The sequence below is a fragment of the Rhipicephalus sanguineus genome, chromosome 3 (assembly GCF_013339695.2).
Source record: "Rhipicephalus sanguineus isolate Rsan-2018 chromosome 3, BIME_Rsan_1.4, whole genome shotgun sequence".
Lineage (NCBI taxonomy): Eukaryota > Metazoa > Arthropoda > Arachnida > Ixodida > Ixodidae > Rhipicephalus > Rhipicephalus sanguineus.
In genome coordinates, this window is record NC_051178.1 from 49,992,565 (window position 1) to 50,017,525 (window position 24,961).

Sequence of the window (24,961 nt, forward strand, 5' to 3'; positions counted from 1 at the left end):
AGCTAAACAAACTTTTCCGAGCATTTGCGTCTTTCGCTAAATTGCGAAAAAAGTCACAGTTTCGCCTCAAGGGCGAAGCAATGAATTCGATAGCGAGAAATCGGAATGTCACAGGAAGAACGGCAAACAGCTAGAAACTCGCAGAGCGGTGCTCAATTCAAGCACAAAGGACGCAGGAAAAGAAAACACACAAGACGAGTGCGAACTAACAAATGTCACAACTCGACACTTGTAGCGCGCTGCTCAAACACAAAGAAGAGCGCACGGAAACAACGCACAGGTATGCACAGGACGAGCGCGAACTGTCACACTTGTTACTTTAACTAACCCCTACTTTGGCTCTTCTAGCTAGCAGATCACTCCTTTCGCAAACGCGGCCGCTGCAGCGAGCAAAGTGACCTTCGTGTGGTCTATAGCTTCAACGCGAACTTTACGGTGAAAGCACAAGACGTACAAAACTCCACCTCAAGAGATAATTGCGCGAGCACGGTCGACCACGCCCTGTAAGTCAACGTACAAGTCGAAGGCGCACATCCAAACTCCGGCGAAACACTAGACAATTTTAGAATTGAGGACCCAAGGGATTTGCGAGCCGCCAGGACGCATGCGCAGAGCTCAAGCCACTCTCGGACTCTTGCGCTGGAGGTGCAAGTGTCCGAGACACTCCAGCGCCTTCCTTTGGGCGGCAAACAAAGCCGCAGAGCACGTGATTTTAAGAGAAGAAAATAAAGGCGGTGCTTGGCAGTCGCACGTGACGCCACGGCTCGCGTTCCCTGCGGGCGTCGATTCTGGTCACTAAGATAAAACTTCATTTGGCTCTAGTTACAGCGCTAAAATTACAGCGCAAACGCACTTCTTTGTCCTTACTTCTTTGATACTTCTATTAGATTCAGATGGGTGCAGTAAATAAGTTGTGAAATTGACGGAAAGGTATTTCTTGTGACCATTTCTATATTTCTTTTTAGGAGAACAATATTTCTTTCTCACAAAAGTAGGTGCAAAATCATTGTTGCGAGTCTAAAACCTGCGCCTGGAATAAAGTTCATCAAAATGAGGAATGTAATATATAATCATTGAGGTTTTACGTCCCAAAACTACAACATGATTATGAGAGACGCCGTAGTGGAGGACTCCGGAAATTTCGACCACCTGGGTTTTTTTAACGTACACCTAAATCTAAGTACACGGGCCTAAAAAATCAGGGCCCGAATTCACAAAGCTTTCTCTTGCCTACGCAATTTCTTATCCAAGAATTCTCGTATCTCGAGGGATTACGATAGCAATGGTACGAATTTAACTTACCAGCCACTTTTGAGGGCAAGGAGGCAACACGAAAGCCGATCAAACGACAAGGAAGGAAAGAAGTGCGCGCAGGTGACAGAGGGGCAGCACGCGAAGCGTCTAGCATCGAGGGTATACGATGATAGCCAATGTATTTTCGCTGCATGTCAGATTCCAGTTCCGGGCGTCTGCTACAGCTCTTACGCGTTGCCGCGTTGCCGCAGACGTCCTGGGGTCTTGCGCGAAGCCCAGTGCCCGTGTTTCATCGATGACCATAGCTAACAAAAATCTAGTTGCTCGATGGCGTTAATATTCCGTGCGCTATACCGTCAAGTGCAGGCGAACAACGCTCCAGACGCACTGCATCTTTAAAACGCGCGTAAATTGAAACATTGAAGGTTTGAAGATGTGACCGAAACGTCTCCCCCTGTTTACCACAACCAGTTTAGTTACATTTTCAAGAATCTGCGCTGCCACTAAACTAACTAGGCATGTTTGAGCACGGTATGATGGTTGCCATTAGGGTGTTTTGTAGCTAGACGTAAAATGCTGCATTTCTTACGATCTCAGTACAAGACATAGGAGCGGCTTTTGAGCCTACGGATAACTGTACAGAAATACAAAGCAGCAGTAAGAAAGGTATCATAGCGTAATGCCGCAGGTCCGATTCACCGCAGCATTTTGACAGGGCTGGAATGAGAGAGCAATCGTATACGCTTAGATATGTGCACGCGTAAAACAAGGAAGATTCGTCGGGAGGTTTCTACGTGCTAATGCTTTTCAGAAAATACGGCGCAGTCACTTCGTCCTTGCGGAGTTTGCGTGAGCAAACATAAAAGGAGCGGTGTTGTCTCGGCCTGAAGTGACATGACTATACACATGCGCCTGGATTCACAGGGCGCGCGTTCGGCGCGTTCGCACGATTAATAATAAGAAAAAAAAAGAGACGGCGTTCGCGTTACTTACTAACGTCTATGGGAGCGAAAGCCATACAAAAGCGAGCGAACGTGTGATTGTGCTTATATATGAGAATCGAAGCAAATTAAGTGAGTAGTGCTTTGTTTAGTGAAAGTTTATTTAAACGACAATAATCGAAACACATTGAATATTCAATTAGTGAAAGTGTCATTAGTGACAGTCAATTAGCGATAGTTGATTAGTGATGTCGCACTCGATACAAAGTGCATGGTAATATAGCCCCATTTGATGGCTTTAACCTTCGAGTCACCTTAGGCGAATGCATTAGGATCCCGAGTTTTTTCTTCTTTTTTTGATCGACTTTCACCGGACTTCTTGAATTACGTGTCTTTCGAGGGAAAGATAATATATATACAATGAAGTAAGTGTTACAGTGGCCAGCTCTCTTCTGAAACACTGCAGCGGTGGTCGAGTCGTTACAGCGTCAGACTACAATGCAGGAGGTACTGGGTTCGATTCGCAGTGTCGCCAAGCACCCGCGTATTCTTTTTAATGGAAAAATGGATAGCACGGCCTGAGGTTATGTGTTGCGAGCACTCTTTTCTTGAGAAGGTGGCCTTTCCGCTCTCTTCTTTCACGCGCCTTTATACCCAAATGCGCTGCGCCGTGCTCCCTCACGGATCATAGAAATAAGAGTATCTTTTTTTTTGCTCTAACCACTACTATCGCAAGGGTGCCCAGTCCTGAAACCCAATTATCATACCTGGGCATTACTTTTCACGACTCTGGCTATTCGACCACCGGTCAGACATCGCGGTGTTTTCAATAACATCAGGAGACACGCGGTGGCCAAAATGCTTGCGGCCAAGATGACTGCCATTGTCGGGACACGTTTCCGTGCTAGTTGGGTGGGATTCATTACAAGCAGCTGCGCAAAACGACAGGGACAGAGAGAAAACACACAAACACAGTGATGTGCTTGTGTCTTCTCTCTCGGTCTCTGTCGTGTTGCGCAGCTCCATGTAATGCCTCTGTCAATGGTTATAAAGAACTCCAGCAGGCTATCGAGTTCTGAGGAGAGGGCAAGACAGTACGCCTGGGAAAACATTACGGCAAATTCATTTGCGTCATAAAGGGCTACTCTTCCCTTGGTAAGTACATGAAAATTTTAAACGAGAGTTTATTCTTTATCAACAGCAGTTACAGTATAGATGACAGGTGAACAGACAAAAATCCATATATTCAGCTTGACTAGTTTTTGCCCTTAATAGTAATTGGCAACACGTATGACAATACGTAGAAATACCACGCACATATGTAAAAGTATGTACAGCCACGGGCGAAAGCTTGGTTCTGCTGGTTGAAGTCGACTAGTCTGTTGTACATATTCGACAAACGCAATGTGTAGAAGCAATGTTACACAGAGGAGCTGTCCTACAAACTTATTTTTGCTGGTTGGTTGCATAGTTCCCAACTTCTTGCTGAGAAGTGTACGTTGTTAAGTGAAACATCTTGTTTGAATGCACACATTTTTTGTAAGGTTACATTAATTTTTGCGCAGTAGAAAACATATTTGAGAAATGAAAATGAGATAGAAAAAGAACTAGAAATCAAATAGCAAAATTTTTATGAAAGTTACACTAAACAAAAAAAAACGTAAGTTTTGTTTAAAAGATACATACATACATACATACATACATACATACATACATACATACATACATACATACATACATACATACATACATACATACATACATACATACATACATACATACATACATACATACATACATACATACATGCATGCATGCATGCATACATACATACATACATTGAGTAGTAGCTAATAGGATGAACTGCTATAAAACAACAATGCTGATACACGCAGTCTTGAGCACATGAGGTTTCAAGGCAGTAACTTACGAGAGAAATCTCTCACCACTCTTATGTGCTAACTCGGCATTTCTCGAACCCTCTTGGAACAATTTGATTGTATAGTTTCTGCTTCTGCCCACTCACAAGCAGTTTTTATACATTTTCGTGGGCGGCAGCCTACGACGATATATAAGAAAAGAGCCCCCGACAATGTGATGTCAAGGAAAAACGCAATGCATCACATTTTGGTACATGTCTGCAAGATGACACATAGTTTATTTACATAGTCCGGCATATTGACAACACTATAACAAGCTATGTCAGGTGACGTGGGCTGGAAGATTGGCACAGCTCGGACAAATTCTGGACAATACATAAATAAAACAATTCACTGTTACTAAGCTCCTCGGTACAAATAATGCTGTTGTTGACATGTAAATACCCTATTGCTTCTTCTGAAAACACTCCTCAAAAAGGTTTCAAAGTGTGCACATGTGCCGACTTCCTTCAAATGAGAGACTGCTGTATATCAGCCTCTCATTTCGCTTGAAAAAATTTCAGTGCACTGCTGGGCAAGGAATGTCATGCAAAGATTCAGTACCTTGCATGTATATCTTGCTGCTGGCCTCAGCTGCAATGTTGATCAGCGCAAATGGGCAGAATAACATTTTTAATGTGCCATGACAAAGTAATTTTGTTTCAGGTGCATGAAACATAGACAACAATAAAGGAATTTATTAACATTTACCTGGCACAGTTTACAGAATCTTAAATACATTTTCATGGAGCTATCACAGCTTGTCTGAATATAGTAGTAATGGTTACCAGCCTTCAAATTTGTTCGAAGTCGCCAGTTTCAAGTTTAGAGCACACCAGCAGCCCTCTTCAGGCTAAACCATTGCACAGGCGCACCAAAAGGCATAAGTAAAGGCATGCATAGTCACCATACAAAAAGCAATAAATACTTTCAGCAGTAATATGAGCAAAGCTACATAGATGATAAACTATTTGCAGAGTATACAAGTACATTATGGAGAAGCATATGGCAGCAAACACTATATGAAAAAAAAATTAAAACTTACACAGTACATGCAGAAAGGTTGACCGTTGAAGAGGACAACAATGCGATATTATAACAATACACAGGTGCTAAAGCCTGTTGGACATACTAGGAATAGTGACGCTCCTTTTGCATCTAAATAATCCGCGGAAAATGACTTTCCAGAGCTTATATATACATAAAATCATTTGTGCTATAATAATGCGTGTATCCTGAACGCCTATATAGACCAAAAGCAAAACTACGCGCTTCAATGGTTTCATTCGTGCACTATCAAACATGAAAACACGGTTTTGGTTGCCGACCACATGGCTGCTGTTTCTAATGGCAGTGAAATGCAGACACACATGCACTTTGAGTTACGTGCATGTTAAAAATTCAAGGTAGCCGAAATTAATTTGCACATTACCACTACAGTGTGATTTACAATAACGTCAAGGTTTGGTATATTAAATGCAGAATTTAATTAATTTTGAATCCTCCGGTGCAAGGAATTGCTTAATGACGCACTGCTCAACGATTAAACTGGAGCTGTGCAGATTCTCACCATACAATTCAAGCTGTTACAACTATCACAATGCATTCTTTCTGTTGACGTGCACTTTGAACAGAAGGACACAGTCACTGGTAGTCGCTCTCTACTTGTTGGCCTTGTGTGTTTTGTCCGAGATACACTGTACAATTATATGACAGTGGGGCACCTGATCCCATGGCACTGCTGGAACATAGAAAAATACAGATGATTGTTAAAACCATGCTATGTGTAAAAATCGACAGCTGATATGTGCGAAAAAGTCTAGCTGTCGTATTTTCAAAATCCAATGACAAGTATGAAATATAATAAAAAACCAGGAAAAAAGGTCTGAACATAGAGCCGCCAACAATGAAGACCTTGAAAAATTATTTTATGATATAAATGTATACCTACGATGTTCATTTTGAAGGCAACAAACTTCTGCCTAATAGTGAGACATCAGCCAATAAAGTATCTTCTATTTCGACTTTACACTAGGTGCAAGAAGCCGACCAAAAATGAGTTTACTATGCTACACTCTAAGAAAAAATCAAGTATTTATGGAGTATTGCTACCCCACAATTATAACGTCATCCACCTCACGTACTTTCCTCGCGTTATCACCACGGTCCCGGGACTTCCCGGGTCACGAATGACGCGCGTGTTATCATAGCATTCTTGATAGAAAAGTGCCAAGAGCGGGGTTTTGAAAAAAGGAAATGCGAGCAAGCAACATTTTGATTATTGCTGTGTAGCAGAAATACTCCCAAATACACGATTTGTTCTTAGAGTGTACTCATGTATTTCTATGTTACAAGACAACAGCTATTGTTCATCACTTTAAAGTTATCTAACATAGCTACCTCATCATACAGTGCGAAGGAGCAATTTTGAAGACTTGAAAACACAAAGCATTATTGGATTATGTGTGTTTTTGTTGCTCGACACGGTTTTTCCTAACAAAATTACACTTTGCAAAAAAATGCACTTGATTAGGAGAAATGATTGCGAGCAACAAACACACTCATAATCCATAAATGCATGTTAATGGGCTCTTATGGCTTCCACAAACACTCACCATCATTATTATTGATGTCACTGCCATGCCGGACGGATATGCTGTGTCCTGCTCAGAACACCAAAGGTGCACTGTATGACTTGTCTTGCATGGGTGGGGGCTGCACTGCACTGCTGCTCAGCTGGGCCAGCCACGGACAGAAGGGTGAGCACCCATGGCTCTCAGGCACAGCGAGAGTCACCTTCAGAGATCAACAAGCGTGCACTCAGGTCACATACGATTTGTAGAAATAACCGTGCCACTATGCAATTGTGCTGAGAACATGTACGGCGGAAATACAACGTGCCACAACATTGAAAAAAGATAAGCTACGGCAGGTAAAATGCGCATTTACTGCTCCTGTGTGGCCTGAGGTTTGAACTAGAGTTCTTTCTCCCTGCATGTTGCGAACAGCCAGGCGATTTTCTCCCGCTTGCTATTTCCATGCAGAGCACTTGATACACCGTGTGAGTGACAAGCACAAGAGCTCAATAAGCAATAAAAGTACTTGTGCTATTTCAAAAGCACAACTTTCCAGTCTCACATGTATGGAGTAAAATTGATAAGCTGTAGACTTTACACTTTCGACATCTGTCAATTCTATTATAATTTGCTTCTCTTTACGCGTCCAATTAGCATCGCTGTGTGAAAATAATACAAGCATCCACTGTTAGTAACAATGTTTTGGTTGTGAAGGTGTGTACATTAACCGGTGTTTACTGTGGTTAAACACCTAAAACACCTAAAAAAAACTAACCTAGCAACCAGCCAATATGCAATTTTCTACCCTTGAAGCTCCCAGGCAGAGCACAGTCCATCCAGATGAGGCTGCCATGCGTGCTTCCAGGCCCCTTTGAGGTCGGCTGGATGATGACACCCCCACCGTTGCAAAAGACTTGTAGACTTAGGGAGCACAAGTCCTTCCTATTTCTGTACAGGTCCTCAAAGTCATAAGGTGGCTTGATTTGCCAGTGCTTGCAATCGATGTATCCCACGACCTTACGAAAATCTGCAGTCTGTGAAGAGGCCAAAAAGGATATAATAAAAAACCATCATTGAAAGCGCTCTTAATACATATTTGGCAGAAACACAAAAAATACCACTTAGTCATAGCTATCAAATATGCTTTATTCAATTTGAAACAAACTGAAGCCCCATGTAAGCTTTATATACTGTAATGTATATGTTCTGCTCAAGTATAGTGCTGCCACAGCGGTAATCTTCTATACAAGTAATTTTGCAATATAAAGGGAATTCCTGAAAAAGTGCTAAATGGCTCCTGGAAGATAAATTTGCATCAAATATTTTTCTCTCAACTGTCAAGCGTGGTAAACAGACAGGCTCCTCCTAATAATCAGATAAAAGCCTGCTTAAGCAAAATCATAAAAACTGCTGGTGTACTTGCTCATATTGCAATATATGTATATTGGCCATATATACGTATATACAAAGCGGTAGTAGTACTTTTCGTACTGGAACATAACATGGGGTGACAGTACATATGCTGGGATGAAAAACTTACAAACGTACGTTATAGCACTACGCGAATAGCAACGAAATTAGTTGCGCAAGTTCAACTCACCGATGGCACAACGATATTAGCAGCCGTCAGCGTCATCGGGAATGGAATGTGCTCTGCAGCCACAGGCAAAAGACGTCCGTGTGCTGGAAGCTGCCGTTGACGTAGAAATGTAACGCTAGCAAGACGTGTACGTCCACTGGTGAAGCGTGAGAAATCGCCGTGGGCCGCTGTAGTCAAGGCTCCAGTGCCGTGCAAAACGACACGACAGATGGGCTCGAAAACCTGTAGTTAGCAGGTGCTGGTCTACGAGTTCATCCAAGGCAAAGCACCAGTGAGAATTGTGTTCTGTCCGGAGCGAAGCGTGACGCCCACGTGCTTTCGCTGCCAGGTACAAGTCCAAGTTTTCACCGGAGAACACTCAAGGCATACTGCCAAAGCAGCCACATTTACAGCACAATGTCTCGGCGAGCGACTTCGGTTCGACACGTTATGACGTTCGAATTACGGTTATCACAAAAAGGAGAAGCAACGAGTTAAAAAAGAAAGCGCCAAGCCCAGCGCCAAATCCTTAAAGCCCTCATAAAGCACCATCACAACTTCGTAGGACGAAACACGGTTATCAACGCTTTTAATCTTCTGTCACACGGGCACAGCCTCTTCACAAGTCTTGGAAATGTCAACACAGCACCACTGTTCACAACGCACATCGTTTCACTCCCGAACACTGCATTTGCCTGGACTGCTCGCAAGAAGATAGAAGCGCACGGGCTAACCACTGGCGACGCGAGAATCAAATACAGAGCGTAGTTCATGCGTTACCGTACGGAATCACGGAAGCACGGAATCACTCAAGTAACGGGTCAAAATGCTGTCAGTTCGAAATGCCGCACTGCACCTTAATGAGACACAGGAAAGCGAAGCAAACGAACTGTTACCGACACTCAAACACACATTGCAGGCTCCTCCAGTGCCAGTTACCGTCGGTACACAGGCGCCGATCCCCGCTTCATAAACACTCCGTGGCACAGGCTTCGCTACGCTTCACGGCACACCAAGAGACACTGCCGTCGGTCTTCACACTGCTTGCGCGCACCGGTAAAGCAGCGGTATTCACAGCACATCCAGTCGAACGCTGAAGGAACTCATGCGTTTGCGAAAATCGGCGCCGACACCTACAGTTTACGGCGCCATGTTGTTCTTACAAACTGCGCAGCAGGGGGTAGGCGCTAAGACAACTTAGAAAAAGCTCTTTCGCGTTGATCGCGAGAAGATAAAAAGTTCTCTTATGTGCGAGGGGGAAGATATGACGAACACGGCAGGAGCGCGCGATGAAAGAAGTGTTTTGTCAACGTCATAAGATGGGCTGTTGTAGAGAGTACTGCTTCCCAACCAATCACGAGTTGCACCTCTCGCCCAAGCCGTCGTCTGCTATCGTTTGTCGTCTGCTACGATAGTAGCCTCCTGCGGGTATTTCACCTTATCTACGCGATGATTTCTAGGTCAAGCTGACGCTTCTGAGCACAAAATACATTTATGAGTGGGTGAAGCCACCTTCAGTTGATATTCTCACGCCATGTTAAATGGCAGTTAGTAATCAAAGAGACGTGAACCCGGCAAAGGCTTGTTTATACTCGAGAATCGTGAGCATTAGCACATATTTTTGATGTCATTTCAAATTACTGGATCCATTTACTTCTGACTGCTCGCCGTATAAACGCGTTCCGTTTCGGTTTCCGAACAGTGAAGATCGAAAAGCTTGATTTATTTGAGATTTCATGCATAATCTCGCACATCTATAATATGCTATAATCGTAACAATATGCTGCGATTTGCAATGTACGAGCCCGCTCTGGATCGACCGAAAGCGCGTAGCGACAGCTGCGTTTCAGCGATCGTGCCTATTGGGCAGTTAAAGCCTATCCAACTAGACAAGTTGCGGAATCGCATAAAAGGCTTTAATAACGGCTAATTGAAATGCTCCGCTCAATTTTATTTCCAATAGCGTGCAGCTGATGTGCTCCTCTGAACCTCTTTGGTGGTGGTTTCGACCAATGCTGCGTACATCATGATAAGTTGGACGTCTCATTGGAGGAAGTCGGACGCAACACAACAACATAACAAAAAAATGTTGACCAAATACCGCGCCGCTTTCGACTTCATCCACCATTCATGTAGACCTTTGGTTTTAATCCAACCACAAGTCTTTGCATGCGTAATGTTTCGCCATTGACACCCAATAGGCTTCTTTAATTACTGCGACTCCCAGTTTATTGGACGACTACGAGCGCCAGTACAGTCCATAGCGTACAAGCGAAACAACACACGAAACTCAAAGCGCCCAAATAAATTAAAACGCACCAGCAATCATCAAGAAGCCTTAAATGGCCATGAATTAGCTCAACATTAGCCACGGCACCCAGATACCCGCCGCAGTTGCATGTTCTAAACAGCCATATTGTTCGTAAGAGTGGTCCAGACCACTCTTGGGATTTTCTCGTAGCCACGCTGTTTCCGCGCAATTTTTTTGCTTCGTGAATCCACTTGCGAGCCTTTTTCAGTGACGTCACCAAATATAGCAACTGCATCACCATCGCTGACATGTTCCTGGACAGTCACAGCGCGCTTTACCGCAGCGGCCGATGTGATAACGATGGCCTCTTACGACGTTTTTTTCGCTTCGTGAATCGACTTACGCGAAAAAATTTCTCTTACGCGACAATTTGCTCGTAAGTGAGTTTTGTGAATTCGGCCCCAGGAATGGTGACTAGGGCCTTGTGTTCGTTCTTATCCACGGTACTTTTATACTCGCATTGTAGATTAGTGGCCGCCGGGTCCGATGCGCACACCTCTCATTGCGGCGCTTTGACGTGACGAGGAAGCAACCGAGTTCGCTAGTGCGGCTCACCTTCTCCAAGTGGGCAATAAGCTCAAGGACCGCCGACTCGTTTAACGCGATTTGCTCACTCGCGGCGGCGGCGCCTGCCATACGCGCCGCGTGAGTGACAAACAATTGCGCTGTATGGATGCGAGGAGGCTTCTTGCGATCCGTTGGACATTGTACCGGAGAATAGACTTGACCCAGTATGCAACGCCTGAGCTGGTTTTTCTGAAAGGGCCTTCAATCGAGGCTGGCAGGAAACAGGCTGCTCATAACTGTTGTCAGTATTTAATGGTCATTCAAGATTACCGAAAGCGGCAGTAAAGGGGTTACACTACGATGAAGAAAAAGATCTGCTGCTATAATTTGAAGGACATGTTGTACTTTTCCACCAACGCATGGTCACTGGTCAAACATCACTTACATTCGATTCACTTGTATACTCATCACTTATATACAATCGTGTTGGTTCGTAAGTGCCACGTATCCTCTATGTTAAAGGGACAGGTCTTTTTCTCAACCGTAACGTTCTTCGCACTTCTAAATATTAGCGGGTGTGTTGCACACATTGGTGTCCCTTCCCGCTGTTGCGGAAGCACAATGTGCCGGCCATCAATGGACAACTGCATGTGACTAAATGCATTCTAGTAGGGTTCGCATTGCTCGTGTACTAAGGCTCGTTAGTAAAGCATTCAAATAAGCACGAAAACAGATGATTATGTTGTCTAGATGTGCCGTGGCAAACCGCGCGCCCACGTAAGTTGTACTGACCGCTAGGACACGCTCCTGCGAAGACCAAACACATGCAGGCACAGAGACCGGCAGAACACAACTTCAAAAATATTTTTGTCGTTTAAAACAAAAGTAATTTCACAAAGCTTTCTCTCTCAGTAGACAATCAATGTTGCTAGTAAATTCGCCATTTAATATATTTTTACCGGGATCACCTCAATGTTAAATTTACGACTAAACATGTTCAGAAAGTAACCTTTTTGCAACCTTGTCGCCAGCTGTATACAATATTTTACGCTATATATGTGTCACTGTCCGTAATGTGAAGAAACCTGGAGGGATGCACACATACAAATTTCACTTCAGCTATTTACTTTTTGAACAAACATAAAAAGCAATTTAAGAATTTTAATAGCAGAGCTTTTAAAATTCTTAAAACGAATGACGAATATGGCGAATAATGAATGACGAATAATGGTGTAGTGGGTGCTTCCCAATTTTTTGAAGTTGGGAAGCACCCACTACACCATTACTCGTCATTCTGTGGAGAATCGAGACAGCAGCTGCACATCTCTAAGACATTATGGGCACTTTATTGATGCGACCGCTGAGGACGGTGAAGAATTATGGTTCAGTCCTTTGTAATGGGTGGGAAGCCTTAAACGAACCACTATTTACGTAATTCGCGTTGTGTGACGCCCGGTCGTTATTTCACTCTCCCACCCCGCTACAAACATACGTTAACGTGGGAAAGAGAGAGGGAGGGAAATAACATTATTGAGACCCTGAGGAAATGGATCATGGGGCCTTATGGGGTTTCTTGGCAACCAATAGAAGTGCACTGCCGAGGAACCCACTACGCATAAATCATCATAATTCTTGTGAAGCTGGGAGCAGCCACTATGAAATTTTTCGTCATTCTGCGGAGAACCGCGGTACCCGCTAAACACTTGTAAAGCCTGTTTCACATGCGAGCGACCGAGCGGCGGGGCCCGCGGCGATTGAGAGGCGACAGGACGCTCGCACGCGGCTTCGTTTCACATGCACCGCTTTTGCGCGGCGCGCGCCTCTGCGATGCGCAGTGATGGTTGTGGAAAGCGCCCGTTACCCGCGGGTTTCCTTTCTCCGAGTTCGCTTCTTTTGGTGCACTTGGGTTGCGAGTTTCACCAGCCTTCTACTTCGGTGCTCGATTTTCACGCGCCTAAACCTTGAATGACGAAAATGTGCAGTGTATCAGAGTGCAATTAAACAACTTCAGTAGTCACGTTTATTTCTGTTACAGCTTTCTTTTTTTACCACGCAAGTCTTCTCTCACGCTCATACACTTGGCCATGGAAAAGCGAAAAAAAGAATTGGTTTTTGTGGTTTTAAGCTTTCAGAGTGCTTTCGGTGGCTTTTGCTCTCGAATGCCGCAAGGCGTTGGTGCGCCGTCTGGGCCGGCAACCATTGCAAACCCACAATGTCGTCGTCTGGGGGGCTCGCATTTGTCGTCTTCGGGGTACGTGACCATTGAAAAAAAGAAAAAGAAAACAGTAAACTATTCGAACGTGCTGGGTCAGAGTAGCAAAAAAAAAAAAAAAAACTGAAACATGCGACCAACAAGTGCGCAGTGCCGTAGGGTCCCCCTGTACGGACCTGTGTTGGTGCCACGATTCTATAAAGATACAAAAGAAGAAAATGACACGTGCAAACGATTTGTCTGCTTTGATGGAAGCGCAGTAGAGAACAACAAAACGAAAAGAAAGGCGTTTCTACACTGCCAGCTCGTTACAGCGAATGTCGTCTGCTAGGAAACCGAGTTCCTCCTGGCGCACGCGCCCGCTCCTCGACTCCGCCCCTGCAATCACGTGCTCCCCACGTCACTGCTCTCCCATTGGGTGACCTTGGGCAGCCGCTCTACCGCTAGCGAATTTTTCCAACTCCGGCGATCTTGATCGCGCGTCCACTGGTCGCTCTAAAAAACCTGTTTTTGGGCTTCCGCGACGGCAGCCGCTCCGCTCTTGGAGCAAAATCGCTGCATGTGAAACAGGCTTATGGCATTATGTGCACTTTGTTGATGCTATGCCTGATGACGATGAAGAATTATGCTAGATCCCTTTGTAATGCGTTGGAAGCATTCAACAACACACTCGCTGCGCAATTCGCACGCTGTGACGCCTGGTTACAGAATTCGAGTTGTGTGACGCCTGGTTGTTATTTTAATCTTCTACCACACTACGTTACATATTTGAATGTGGTTCGTTCCCGACACGACTGTATGCGGTCTTTTCGCAAAGCAGTTTCGCGCACCGGCATGGCTCAGTTAGAATACTGGGCTCCCACGCAGAGGGCCCAGGTTCTAACTCCGTTCCATCCTGGATGTATCTTATTTCGGTTTTTTTTTTTCTTATTTCAAGGGTGGTCGTGAGAGCGCGTCTGCGTCACAATGCTTTCGCCCGGATCGGTAGACGACGCAAATGGCGAAGAGCCCACCGTCAGAGACGACCAGAAGGATCTTTCAGTGAAGCCAATCAACAGATCGCGTGATGGTCAGTTACCACGCCGAAAGTCTGGCCGTACAAATAGGGGCGAAACTTGCTTAACGCCCATACAATCGCGAAGCACTCCTTTTCGGTAACAGAGTAAATGTGTTTGCTTCCGCCTTCGTGAGGCCGCGGCTGGCATAGGGGACAACATGCTCCGAAAACCGGGTTCGCGTTGCACGAGTACTGCAACAACGCCGACGCAAGTGGCATGGGTGTGTACCTCGTTTGGTGCAGTCGGGTCGTAATGGCACAGAACGGGCGGCGGTGTAAGTAGTTGGCGCGATGTAGTGAAGGCTTCGTCGCAGGCTTGTGTCCAATTCGAAAGATCCGCAGGGCCAGCAAGTAGCTTGGTGAGAGAAGTGATGACTGAAGGAAGCTTCCGTACAAATCGGCGAAAATTCGAGCACAGGCCCACAAAGCTCCGTAGTGCTTTAAGTGTAGTCAGCTTTGGAAATTCGGCAACAGCGCGAAGTTTGTCAGGGTCAGGGAGGTTGCCGTCTTTTGAAACGTAGCGTCAGAAAGTAAGGCGCAGAAAGCAGGAACAATTACGGCGGTGAAAGCAGGAAGGTGAATGCCTGTCGCAATGGCATGCTTGCCTACATTAGATACCGGCACATCGACAGAAGGCGCATCACAAAACACAGATAGTTCCACCTCGGCACGAGTGCAGTCGACAACGGTGTGATGGCGATAAGAAATCCCATCCCAGAATGACATTGCGGGAACATGAAGCCAATACGAGGAATTCAGTGGTGTACAACACGTCCCGAATGACCACTTTGGCCGTATATGCCGAAACGGGCTCAATCTGCTATGTGTTTGCAGTATTGAGGGAAATCACGGGAGACAGCGTCGTTACTTTAGAAATAGTGGGGCAGAGTCTTTGACTAAACACGGATATCGCAGCACCAGTATCTATGACCGCAAGTGTTCGTAAACCTTCAACGAATACGTCAATAAGATTAGCGGGGGATAGGCGAGGACATACACAGCTAGACGACGACGCAGCTCGTGCCTCAGCAGCTGCGGTAGTCAGTTTTCGGTCTCGATTGAGGTGGGTCGGCGGCGCATAGGGGACACAGAACGACGGCATGGCGAAGGGGAGCGACGAGACGCGAAGGTTCGGGAATCGGGAGAAGGTTCACAGCCGCGTTCGTAAACTTCAGGTGGCTTGTGAGGTGCGCGGTATGGGGGCTGGAAATGAGTAATCAAGGTAACTGGGTGTCCCCGGGTTCACCGCGAAGCCCCGATGACATAGGCGTGCCACGTGATCTGGAATTCCGCAAGCATAGCAAATCGGTCGGTTGTCAGCAGCACGCTGTCGTCGACCTGCTGTCGACCTACATCGACCTACGCTGTCGTCGACCTCCGAGCTAAGAGGCCTTGCTTACGAAGCTCGTCGAAGCTCTGGCAAAAGCTCACAAGCTCAGACTTTGTACATGGGTCCCTCGCCAGCAACATTTGAAAGGCATCGTTGTCTATGACTTCCAATATGTGCTTGATCTTCTCTTGTTCGCCCATCACAATGTTCAATGAAACCGACTGGTGGGCTAGTTGGTACTGCATATCTTATGTTTCAGCACAAGGAAACACGAGGTCGTAAAGAAAGACACGAGGACACAGCGCTACTAACAAATGAGCTTTATTGCACGCGGTAACAGCATAAATACCAATGTACAAGAAAGAGGGAAAGGGGGTCAAAATCACCTTCGCACCGCATATCGCTTTACGGCAGCAGAGCCACCACTACCGCCACAAGAACACTATCCATTTTTTAGACAACAAAAGAGTCACCGTCTCGCCGCAAGGCCGAAGCAATGAAGGCGATAGCAAGAAACTAATGCTATATGAAGTGAGGCTCGCCAATGGATACTCTCAGTTTGAACAGCGCTCCTGTTGCAAAGGCGGCCGAAGCAGCGAAGGAAACTAGCGTGCTTCAAGTGTCGAGCTGTGACACTTGATAGTTCGCGCTCATCTTCTGTTTGTTCGTTTAGCGGCGTCCCTTGAGCTCGAGTGGCTTTCGTACGCTCCGTAACATGAGCGCGGACATCACGGTGAAAGCGTCAAACATCCCTCTTCCCCTCAGCACGAGAAAACCGCGCGAGCAGACAGTGGAAGGGCAAGGTTCTCCCTGCGCAAGTATAAGAGGAAGCGAGCGAGCTCGCCGACGACTTTTAAATGCGCCTGTCGCGCTCCTAACGCCATCTCGCTGGTAATGAAGAAACGCTTATAAGCGCAGCCGTCTGCGAGTCCGTCCAGTGGTAAATGGTGTGTATATAACGCTCGCCGTTACCTACGTGGAGGATCTGCGTTTCGTGGCGTAGTGGCTAGCGCCACTCGCTGCGGAGGAAGAGGTCCCTGGTTCGATTCCGCGCTTCAGAAGCATATTTCTGAATTATTTTTCTTTGGGGCTTATATATATATATATATATATATATATATATATACATATACGGTGCATGAAGGCGGCGACGGCGACGGCAAAATCCAGCCGAGACTGTCCATATAATTGCTATCGCAATAAAACAGATGGGCAGCTCACACACCCTTTGCTTTTGTTAATTTCAGACGCCTCAACAATTTCTCTGCTCATCTGACCTAAGTTTCTTGCAGTCGCTTTAGTTCTGTTAAAAATGGGCTTACAACCACAGCGCCTGCAGCGTGCGGCAAAATGACCATTCGTTGCAAGTATGCTTACATTGTTAGAGTGTTCTCGTATGCGGTCATTCAGGCATCGGCCTGTTTGTCCAATCTACTCTTTTCCACATGACGAGGTGATGTAGTATAGACAACGCCTTCCGCGCGTGTACATACTGTTCGCGATGCTTTTACTGCAGTTATTACGCTTCTGCGTGGGATTGTTTACACGTCCGCACAACCCAGAAAGCTTCAATGGGGTGGAAAAAACGAAGTCCACCCTAACTTCTTTACCAATCTTCTTTAGATTATGGCTCACGCTATGCAGACGTGGCACCACAACCACTTTGTTTCCAATCCCAGGCGTATCACGTTCCAGTGTAGATAGTCGAGCAATGCTGCCTACTGAAGGCTTGCAAGTACTGGACATAGAACATCCAGTACCTGTTTTACGGACTGGGCGTATGGTGATTTCAGCTCGCCGTCGAACACGCGAAGTCTGTCTGACAGTGACTGAAGCACTATGATGATTGGTTTGTTTTCTTTTGACAACTTGTCAGTCGGCGATTCAGGGTTCACTGTTGCCGATGTACACTGTGAATCTGCATGTCGCTGCGACTTCGGCAACGTAGGTCAAGCTGCGTCAGTTGTGTCTATGCCTTCTTTTGTGTTCTGGTTTGTACCGGCCGTCACCGATCCGTGTAGCTGTGGCTTTAGCAATGTAGGCCAAGTGGCATCCACGGCAGCCGTGCTTTTTAATGCATTTTGTTTCGTACCGGTCGCGAAGGGCCCGGTTGGCAAGGGATGAAGCAGGGCGTTAAAGAGGGCAAGAATCGGCGAAGTAATCCCATGCATGTTCTCTTCATTCCGTGAAAGCATGCCACGTCCTATCCTGTCTTCCCTCGGTTTTCTGCCTTGTTTTTTTTTTCTTTTTCTGCGCCAAAAGTATTTCGTTCAACACCTGTTCTATTGTATTGTGAAAATGCATGTGTTCATAATGTTCATTGAATATGTATAATTCCAAAAATCACGTAGCCGGAAGGCCGTTTTTTTATTTTGTAATGTTTTATTTTCCGTTATTTCGGGCACTATTAAGAAGCGTTCGATGAGAATGTGAGCGTTTTGGCTAGAGAAAAGCCAGCCAGAACTCACGCCATCGCAAACACTTTGAGCCCCCCACTTGATGAACACTTCCAAAGCCCATGAATTGGAGCATAAAGAGGTTCTAAGCTTGTCGCAATAAACTTAAGTACCGTGAAGTATTAATAAACACACTATACAATCGGCCCTTGCTCCTGATATGAAATATTTGCACACTGTCCCTCGAACAAGAATGATTTAATTGCAGCACTTTCTAAAATTTTAGCCAGAAGTTTTCATCCACTCTGTAGCGCTTGCTGCCACAGTAATACGCTTCGTCTGCAGAGGAATAATCCTAACAAAAGACATTCAGAACGTTCTATATATATATATATATATATATATATATATATATATATATATATATATATATATATATATATATATATATATATATATATATATATCTCTTTGTGATCCCTATACGGGTAGACGCTGTGTCAGTGTCGGTCGACATGCCATTCATGCAACGCTCCAACACATCCCTGTGTTCTATTCTCCTTTTCGCAGATGGACACACTTTGCCGAAGGGTCTATCGTGTTTCCTCAACATCTTCAGCCTACACAGAAACCCCAACCAGTTTGACAAACCAGAGGAGTACATACCAGAAAGGTTCATGTCGGAAGAGAACAGTCGGCGGCATCCGTACAGCTACCTTCCCTTCTCTGCTGGTCCCAAGAACTGCATAGGTAAGTAAAGAAGCCAGCATTCGCGTTATCCATTACTACGCTCTATCTGTCGAAGCAAGTTATCTACTGGTTAGAACGAATGAGAGCGCCAAGCTACTAAAGCGCTCGCCACGAAGCACATAGATAGAGAATGCAATAAAATAGCTACATTTCCCCAAATCCTGTTTGCAGTCTCCTCGATATACTGTGAAGTTAGGCTACATTTCTTAATTCAGAGAAGCGCTAGAAAATTGTACGCACGGGGGTGTGTTCAGATAAGGACAGACCTAGGGGGGTCCCGACTATTTTTTGTTTTGCACGAAATTTTTATATGAGCTGGGCAAATGTCTCTATAGAAAGGAATGAACCTTCGTTTTGCGGAAATTGTCACGGATTTCTAGGAAAAAATTCGCGTTTCACAACAGGTGGAAAAAGGCAATTCTGCAACTTTCAGATTTCACAACTTTGGAGGCCTATCACTAAAAGCTTAACGCATTGTGGACATCAGTGTTAATTTTTCGTAAATCTTCAGCAATAGTACGATCGGCCTACGGAAATTTAAATTTGTGTGACTGACAGTACATTTTTTGAAAAATTGCCAAACTTTGATTTTTGAGCGGCTGCCTCTGGCTGACCTCAAATTCAAGGGTCTTTTTTTCGCAGTTTTCGCTAAAGCGCTGAAGCTGAAAATATTTCTCGCAAGTCTACGAAAGGTTTTTCGCTAATTAAGCAAAACGTTATGCGACTACACTGCATATTTATTTCGTTATAAAATCCAAAAAATGCCATAATCCCAAAACTAGCGAAAATTGCAACATTTTAGGGTCGTTTTAAAAAAAATAATCATCACCGATTTTTATGAAAATGATGGACTATACCCGGCCATGGCTGCTAAATATTGTGCTGCAAAAATATGTTGCATAATTTTGTTTGAAGTGAGAAAATTGAGCTTATTTTAATACCCATGTATGGTCTTAACATCAATGTGTGGCGTTCTTATAATAAAATAAATTTAATAGACATATTTAGTTCGTAGCTCACTTTTCTGGTTTTAATAATGACGATTGACCCAGCTTGTGTCTTTTTGACCGCTTTGAGTCACAGAAAAGCTGAGTTTGAATTTTCAGAGCTCCTCTGTCTCTGTCCCTACCAGTACATTGAGGCAGCCGGCGCCCGAGAGCGCGTACAAATGAGAGCTCGTGGTGTAGAGTGCAAATTTTTCTGCACGTCAACCATTTTAGTTCACATCATACCACCTGTCTAACGCAAAAGAGATTTAACTAGTATTTCCCTAACAGTACGGGAAAATGTTATTGTTGCGTTAGTGTGCCTAGACCCGATTGCTCGCTGCTGGGTGGTAGAGAAAGGTGGCCCGAAATGTGAGGTTCGCGTTTGTTTCTTTAAGGAAAATGATTATAACTTGCCCTAAGACTACTTGAGGGCCATATTTCGATGAAAATCCTGCAAAAATATCTTCCAATACTTTATTAATAATAAAAGCCTTCGTGTTACTATCTTCAACTGCGTACTTACCCTGATTTTCTTCCATCAAGCAACGAAATTTATGGACTAGAGTTGGTTACAATAATGTACAGGTGGCTCGAGCATTACCATTGTATGGGAATATTAAGACCGTTGCGGTCTTAATATTTCGATGAATTTATCATTCGCAGAAACGGGTTGAGATGGTGGGAACGAGGGAGTTATGAATCTACAAGAAGCACGTTCATGTTGCGCATTAAATAGTTTATTCACGTCACCTAGAACGAGTAATATCCATTCGGGCAATCAAATTTTGCACACTGCAGATTTACAACTCCTTCCACTCTGTGTCTGCGCACCGCGCTACGTACAGGAAATTCCCTTGGTCCGATTTCATGTGTTTGCACATGTGGGTTGCCTGAATACCTTGAACCCGTCTGGCAAGTTTCCATTCCTCCTTCAGTTCTCTGAAGGCTTCCACTTCACTCTTCTCCATATGCAGTAAGAAAACCTTTTTAAGTTTACTGGCTACAATAGTAACAAAATCACTTGCGCACTGAATGACCTCGGTGGCGGGTGAACGCAGCTTATGTAGTGTGGCTTGTTGTTTCACAAGGCCACCGACGCCGTCGCAGGCATTTTTGCCGTGCCCCGTTGCCGAAAAAAGCCACTTGGTTGTCTGAAGCTGACTGCATTGCAATTCGTGCAGTTGGAAGCGGTTCTTAAAATGGGCAGCTGCTCCATCACTCACAAGTGTTAGTTTCGTGTAAATTGGAGCATAATCTTCAATGTGATCCTTGATTTTTCTCAGGGCCTAGCAAGCATATGCAGAGTCGTGGCAAACGACATCGCTAATTATTGCGTAGTTCCATGTCGACTTTCTTGTCGATACAACGCAAGTAAAGATGCTAACTTGCGTACTTTGCCAATGGTAAGGTTGTACTTCATCTGGGAGTACGATGGACCAATTTTCGGCAAAATCAAAGTGGAAAACAATGGAACCCTTTTAACAACACTGTTTTTCCTCGTGTATGGTATTTGCTTGCGTGCGCGTGAGGTAGTTATGAGGGATACATTTTATGGTCACATTTTGAAATTCCTTTAGGAATGCTGGAGGCATCATGGTCTTCTTTATTAGTTCACCTGATTCCCAATTAAGTAGCAAATACAATTTCTTCGTCAGGTGCTATGCCAAGAGTTCCCAGGCTGAGACCATTCTTCACAGGACATTGTTCGCACTCGCCTAAGAAGCATTTGGTGCTAGGCTGCGTGCACACACAGAGCGCCTGCACATCATCAGTCGACATCAAAGACCCCGACGCATTTTTGATCCCAATAAGGCATAGTTCGAAATTTGCACAATATGCCCATACACACCTCTCCCGATGCGGTGAGCATTTGACCCATTCTGGGCGCAAAGATATGAATTTTGTCAGACCAACCGCTGACAGCGGATTAGCAAGTTTGTAGACTGAGTATGTCTCTCGTAGCGACCGCGTCATGAAACGGTTCGAAATGAATTCGGCTTTTCCATCGATGCGCACGCGCACCACATCTTTCTTGTTTGGACTCTGTCTTGAACAGTCCAGCTCATCTTTTGTGTAGTATTCAAGGATTTTGTTGGTGTCTGTTTCACTCAATTTTTCTTTGCAGTACGGCTCCAAAAGGCTCCACACACCTTGTTCTGCAGCTATCTTCCTGGCCTTTAGAATCGCGTGCTTCGTTGCCTCTGGAATGAAGCGTTGCACCTCTTTTATTGTTAGGCTCAGATGTATCAAGGATAGCAGACGGCAGCGCTCTCGAAAAGATGTGCACTTGATGTACGCTGTGTGAAGGTTTTTCTTCCAGCTGGCACAGGCGCAGCAACTGAATTGTGATGGAATGTCTTTAATGCCGTGTGCTGTGCGAATTACGCATCGAATGTTTCTTACAGCAGCTCTAGTAATTTCATTTGCCTTGCGCTTTGCGTACGAGAGTCTCTTCCCTTTCTTTACACTCCGAGGAGGATTTAGTGGCGACACTGCTGATGGGGCACCAACGACTGCCTTAATGCTTTCCATAACTTCCTCTGTAGTCTGGAAACCCTCATTGGACTGACTGGATTCCTCTTCCATATGCTCAATGTCTTCCTTAAAGTTCCTAAAGCAATTCTGGCACACAAAGTGCGATTCATGCACTCTGAGCGCTGTGTCAGCTTCCAACACTTTCTTTAGATTGTCAATTCCCAAGTCTTTGACACTGCGGAAATTCCTTTGAAACCTGATCTTCCGCTTGTGTCTCTTTAAGTAGTCGGCGCAGCAATTTCGTTCAGGAAACTTCGCCATCAGAACTGTGCCACAGTGAGGTCTCTCGGTGACACAGTAGGTTACAGTGAGTATAAGGTACAATCACTTTGGGTTAAGGTAGCGTCCAAGGAAGTTCTTAGTGCAATAACGAAAGTTCAGTAGCCGGATCGCAGCTGATGTCTTGACACCAGGGTTTACGTGAAGAGAGCTGCTTGCAGTGGGCTTCTTACTTACTCCGCAATCTCTATCTTATCTGCTTACGAAATAACTTATTATTAATAATAGAGGACGACACGAGAGTAACTACAATGTGATGAAAAAACTGTATCATTGACACACGTAGAAAACAACACGACTTCTTTGTTCGAGTTCACTATCCAGACTGACATATGGTCTACACCCAAAAAACTGCTTTTCAGGGGTGAGGGGAACGCTCTCTCCTGTCTGGGTCCGACCGTTGCAGGCGCACAGCGGTGCGTCTCGCATTTCACGACGGTCATGTGTTCTCCGTCACAGGTTCTCGGAGTGCTTGGCTGTTATACGTACTTTTGTTTCCCTCTCTTGCGGGTGGCATTCAATTACGCTCTGGTCTTGCTGTACGCGCTCTCGCGTGCCTGCTGCCTCAATGTGCCGTAGTATGGATACAGACAGAGGAGCTCTGAAAAATTCAAGCTCAGCTTTTCTGTGTCTCAAAACAGTCAAAAAGACACAAGCTGGGTCCATCGTCATTATTAAAACCAAAAAAGCGAGCTACGAACTAAATATGTCTATTAAATTTATTTTATCATTAGAACGCCGCACATTGATGTTAAGACTATACATGGGTATTAAAATAAGCTCAATTTTCTCACTTCAAACAAAATAATGCAATATATTTTTGCAGCACAATATTTAGCAATCATGGCCGGGTATAGTCCATCATTTTCATAAAAATCGGTGATGATTATTTTTTTAAAACGACCCTAAAATGTTGCAATTATCGCTAGTTTTGGAATTATGGCATTTTTTGGATTTGATAACGAAATAAATATGCAGTGTAGTTGCATAAAGTTTTGCTTAATTAGCGAAAAACCTTTCGTAGACTTGCGAGAGATATTTTCAGCTTCAGCGCTTTAGCGAAAACTGCGAAAAAAGACCCTTGAATTGGGGGTCAGCCAGAGGCAGCTGCTCAAAAATCAAAGTTTGGCAATTTTTCAAAAATGTACTGTCAGTCACACAAATTTAAATTTCCGTAGGCAGATAGTACTATTGCTGAAAATTTACGAAAAATTAACACTGTTATCCACAATGCGTTAAGTTTTTAGTGATAGGCATCCAAAGTTGTGAAATATGAAAGTTGCAGAATTGCCTTTTTCCACCTGTTGTGAAACGGGAATTTTTTCCTAGAAATCCGTGATAATTTCCGCAAAACGAAGGTTCATTCCTTTCTATAGAGACATTTGCCCAGCTCATATAAAAATTTCGTGCAAAACAAAAAATACTCGGGACCCCTCTTGGTCTGTCCTTATCTGAACACACCCACGGAACATATCTGCCTTACAATTCGACTATTTAGGTGGATTATAGAATTCACCTGAACCATAGCCTAACCAACTAATGAGAATGATTCACTACATCAAACTTCTCAGTTATTTATCTGGGGTGCATACTGCACTTGTGATTTCAGGATGAGCGTTATTGGAATTACGGCCTCCGAACAGAAATTTGATGGTAAGGGGCCATTAGATATATCCGAGCCCATAAATTCCTCTAAAAAAACATTGACATTTTGTCGCATTCATGTTTGCGAACATGATGGAGCGTTTTGATCGTTTCTAACGCGAGATTCTGCCTGTTAACGAGAGCCTACGGGACACATAATTCCTGAGTAATTCTCCATAAGCTCGGTGTCTTCATCTCTAGGTGTTTAGCAGCAGCACCACCGTTTGAGCTAGTTAAATCTTCGCTTATGCGTGTACTAAATTAAGCGCTTTTACGTGTTTGTGTTGACTTCTGTGTTTCAGTCACTTCAATAAGCGAGCTACCGCTAACGGAGATCGTGTACTGCATTAAGCAACGTCAAACCAAACCAATTACACGCCAAAATGTCTGCTGTGTTTATCTACGCTGAGTGTTCTGCCCAGATATTTAGAGCCAATCCGAAGTTGACAGCCGAGGGAATGCCTGGGCTTCGCTGCGGAAGTAGAAGGAACGATAGGGTACGTCCACACGAATCGAGTGACCCTTCCTCTGCAGGGTTCAATTTGAGCTCTGCATAGGAAATCAGCAAATCTATTTCAATGATTGTGCTTCCCTTCACCTGAGCGGGTAGGCTTGGAGTCGTCATTACCTAACCTAGGTGACATTTAGGTATTATTTACAAAATTGTCTGGACTAAGTAAGG

General features: G+C 44.7%; 1 protein-coding gene across 1 annotated transcript in view; it reads left to right on the plus strand.

The window, feature by feature from the left end:
• The window catches only part of LOC119386632 (cytochrome P450 4V2-like), a 66,982-nt gene that overhangs the window by 40,289 nt on the left and 1,732 nt on the right, over window positions 1-24,961 (plus strand). The window contains exon 10 of the mRNA XM_037653918.2: window positions 18,653-18,832. Coding sequence (XP_037509846.1) covers window positions 18,653-18,832 — 180 coding nt within the window. The remainder of the gene's footprint in view (window positions 1-18,652; window positions 18,833-24,961) is intronic.